The sequence below is a fragment of the Pyxicephalus adspersus genome, chromosome 7 (assembly GCF_032062135.1).
Source record: "Pyxicephalus adspersus chromosome 7, UCB_Pads_2.0, whole genome shotgun sequence".
In the NCBI taxonomy this organism is placed as follows: Eukaryota; Metazoa; Chordata; class Amphibia; order Anura; family Pyxicephalidae; genus Pyxicephalus; species Pyxicephalus adspersus.
Window position 1 is genome coordinate 53,390,985 of NC_092864.1, and position 3,912 is coordinate 53,394,896.

The following is a 3,912-nucleotide window of genomic DNA, read 5'->3' on the forward strand; positions in this document are numbered from 1 at the left end:
TGGAAGTCATTTACTATTTGTTAGAGAATGTTTTAAATCCTGGACCAGATCCATTCCAGGTTTGCTGTATCACCCAGATTCATTGATGAAAGTGTATACTTTCCAGCCTTGGAGAGTTTTATTAAATCGGGTCCATAATGTAAAATAAATAAAAATATATAGCATGTATAGCTTTATAGTATCCCCTCATTGGCCACAACACCTGCGTTAACGCAGGAACATAAAACATTTAAATGCAACCAATTTAGTTGCCAACAGATACAATTGATTTTTCCTGATCTTTTCAATAAGCAGACTATAGACATAGAGAAATTGGCTGTGTTGGGTGACAATGTTTTATTTATTTTGGTAGGTAGCTACCCTATAACCAAGAGTCCCTTGTGATAATTGGTTGAATTTATCATTGCTGCTCTGACCTTATTCAACCCCTACCGTATTTATAAAGAATTTATCAAAGATTAACAACACCAATATAAATCAGTTATTAATGAATTGAAACATTTGCACTAAAATATGTATTAAAAAAAAGCTTCTTATCCCCTTATTACCAATAAGAGACGATTGACAGCAACTGACACCCTCTATGAATTATTCAGGCAGCTACAGTTGATGCCTCTGTCCCGGGGAAATATATCTTCAGGTTACAACATCAAGGGTAACAGCTGGTAACACATACTTTTCACCTGCTACAAATAGAAAAAGTCATATGTAATGGGTGGAGTGTCAGATGTAAAGCGCAATCAGATAAATAATCTAAATAATGAACAGCATTAGCAGTCTTTGTACCAAATGAGTGTATAGATGATGAACAGAAGTTGAAAAATAGAAGTAAAAAAATCAGACTACAATGTTAGCACCATAATTCTATATAACATTTATCTGTCACTCAAGGCTTGTGCTATTTGCTATCATCATTAAATTAAATCTTGTTATTGCTGAGATGAATGGAGATTTAAGGCCATATAGGTAGTTCTGTCAATCTGCCATATTAAGAGCAAATGCATTGAGGAGTAAATCAACATTTACACATAGGGGTCTATTAATAAAGCAGCGAATCCAACATTCACCAAAACATTACCTGGTGGAGATTCTAGGTCCATGTGTTTCACTGAAAGTAGTTGATTCTCCACTTATATTGTATGTATCTGGCAGATGGTAAGTAAAATCTTGCAGTGCCTGTACTGGGCAGTGAAGAATTCCCTTACAATGCCCTTTTACAGGGTGGCTCTGTTTGGATTTTGTTTTACCAGCAATAGGGTCACTTTAAAATTTCACAGACGTAGGGTATATACATACATATTACAACAGTACCTTGTTTAGAACCCACAAAGACCAAAAAAAGATATGGAAGATTTTGATCTATGCAGCTTAAATAATTACTTTAGACCTAATGTAAGAAAAACAACCAAATCAGAATTGCTTAGTTTTCACTTTACATAGAAGGGTAGATAACCTAAGGATAGATAATTAAAAATTCTGTTTGTGTTTTTTTTTTAAGTGCAACACCCTTTTTTGAATGTGCAGTGAGTTCGGCAAGTTTGTTTTTCCAATCTACGTGACCCGATCTCGCGCCTCCGTCGGGTGACGAAGGAAGAACCCAGAAGCAGAGGAGAATATGGCGGCGCCTGGCGTGCCAGCCCGAAGACGGATACCAGGACGACGCAGGACCAGATGGAAGAAACCTCTGGACGGATTGACTGCTCTGCTGGATTGAAGGTATGATTTTTCTTCGATCTTCACTTCTGTCTTCTTTAGTCTTCTTTCTTTGTCACCCTGGCATTTTTTCTCCCTTTTTTTTACCCATCACAGCGCTCTATCACTCGATCTCAGCCAGCCAGAGCCTCCTGGGATGCATGACGTAAGTATCCCGGGAGGTGCTACACTCCCATCAAATCTTGATCGCCACACCAATCAAGACTTAAAGGGGTGGTGCGGCACTTTTTTGGGTGTTGCAAAGGGTGTTGCACTTAAAAAAACCACCAACATTTTTACCTTACATAGAAGGGTTGTCTACCTATACTTCTATGTAAAATGTTGAGGTACGCTTCAAGTATTTGGCCATTGAGGACACATCCATCCGCAAACTCCTTACTAATGAGGAACAAATTCTGTAGGAGTAGATAAAGCTAGACATTCTTCCCTTCCTACCTGCTTACATTCAAGTATTCTTACATTTTGGGACCGTCTCACTGGTCACCCACTCACAACATACTGAATTAAAGTCTCTGCACTCCCCTGAGGAAGCCATAAGGCGAAATGCGTCAGTAATATCCTTACTGATCATTATCCTTACTGATTTTGTCTACTATTATACTTGATACTTTGTATTGACTTCCTACCTATTTGTCACCCATGATTATTTGTCACTTATTACTGTTTGAGTTGAGTCACATAAACACGGTTGTGCTAATGTGGTCTGCATATTGTAAATATCGTTAATTTTTGCCTAAAAGCTTTTTTCTCTTTTCTCATTATTTCACTATTTTTGTAAAAAAAAAAAAAAACATGGGAGTGCGGAAACCTTCTTGGTTTTGTTTGGTTAAACATTTCTAATTACATCCAGGTATAATTTAACCTGTCATTGATTTGTCAGAAGACTTATAATGAGAAAGCATTCTTATCATCACAGATATAAAATTAAAAAAAAGGTGGCAAACCCTTTTTTTACAGGTAGTCCCCGGGTTACATATGAGATAGGAACTGTAGGTTGGTGCTTAAGTTGAATTTGTATGTAAGTCAGCACAGGTACATTATTCTAATAAATGCAATTAGGACAGATGTTTGTCTCAACATATTATTAGGCAGCGTGGAGTCAGTTACTGTATAAAATCCTCATTGAAATAATAAAAAAAAAAACTTTATGGCCTAGACATTTATTAACTACTGGAGCAAGCTGTGCTTTGATATGCAAAAACAACTGCAGAGTTTGTCTTGGTCAATAAAGAATTACAAGATGTTACAGATCAGCTCCACTCTTAAGATCACCCACAACCTCAGCTGTGTTTAGCAAAAGATTTCTTCTACAAGTCACGCAAACCGCCCCCCTCCCCCCTTCAAGCCTCTGTCCTGCACACAGCCAGCAGGGAAGCCCTGTTTGTATCTAGGAGTGTTGGTATGGCGGATTGGCGGATGTCTTTAACTTGGGGACTACCTGTAATAGAAAATGTGTTTTTTTTTTTTTTTTTTGGGGGGGGGGGGGGGCTCTACTTTTTCTACTGTTTTTTTCCGCTGTCATCTTTCCCTTACATTGTCATAGTATTTGGAGCCAAAGAGGACTATGACATGTTTCTCTCCTCAGCAGGCCTCACTTCCAGGCAACATTTTCATTAAAAAAATAGAAAACCTTGCACAGGTCAAAAAATAAATGGCCCCTGGCTACTATACAACACCGCTTAATCTTTATGTTTGTAAATTAACATTAAAAAGGAATCAAAGTCATGAGGAGATAAGTTCTACAGGCAGCACGAAGGCGCCCGGTGACGTCACTCTGTGCGCCGACTGCAGGAAGGACCCCGGCGCAGGTTGTCCCAGGAAGGACAGAGACATGTTTGGGACAGCAGGGCTCCGTGGTTTGCGGCTGACCTGGAAAGCTGGGGTGATTAGTGTGGTAAGGATCGGGCAGTGTGTGTACGGGGGGACATGGAGATTATGGCGATCTTTGTGATTTTATTTAGTGATGGGTCTAACGCTCATTAACCCCTTATGACAGCTGTCACTGCATATCCCTGGCAGATCCGTGACACATACACGTACCATGCATATCAATGTCAGTGCATTCAATGTTATTGTAGACTGTAAGGATAAAATTATCTATGGGGTCATTATTGTCCTGTAGTGAAAGGTCTGTGCTTTAAGGTCACCTCTTCTTTATCCTTTAATACTGTGTGTGTGTGTGTGTGTGTGTGTGTGTGT

At 39.0% G+C, this 3,912-nt stretch overlaps 1 protein-coding gene across 2 annotated transcripts in view; it reads left to right on the forward strand.

Annotated features, from left to right (window-relative positions):
* The first annotated feature begins 3,497 nt into the window (after nt 1-3,497).
* The window catches only part of NDUFA10 (NADH:ubiquinone oxidoreductase subunit A10), an 11,754-nt gene continuing 11,339 nt past the window's right edge, over nt 3,498-3,912 (forward strand). Inside the window, exon 1 of one of the 2 annotated variants that reach the window (XM_072418476.1) lies at nt 3,498-3,607. In XM_072418476.1, the coding sequence (XP_072274577.1) occupies nt 3,545-3,607 (63 nt within the window). In that variant the 5' untranslated portion in view covers nt 3,498-3,544. The remainder of the gene's footprint in view (nt 3,608-3,912) is intronic. The other variant, XM_072418477.1, reaches the window with a different exon arrangement.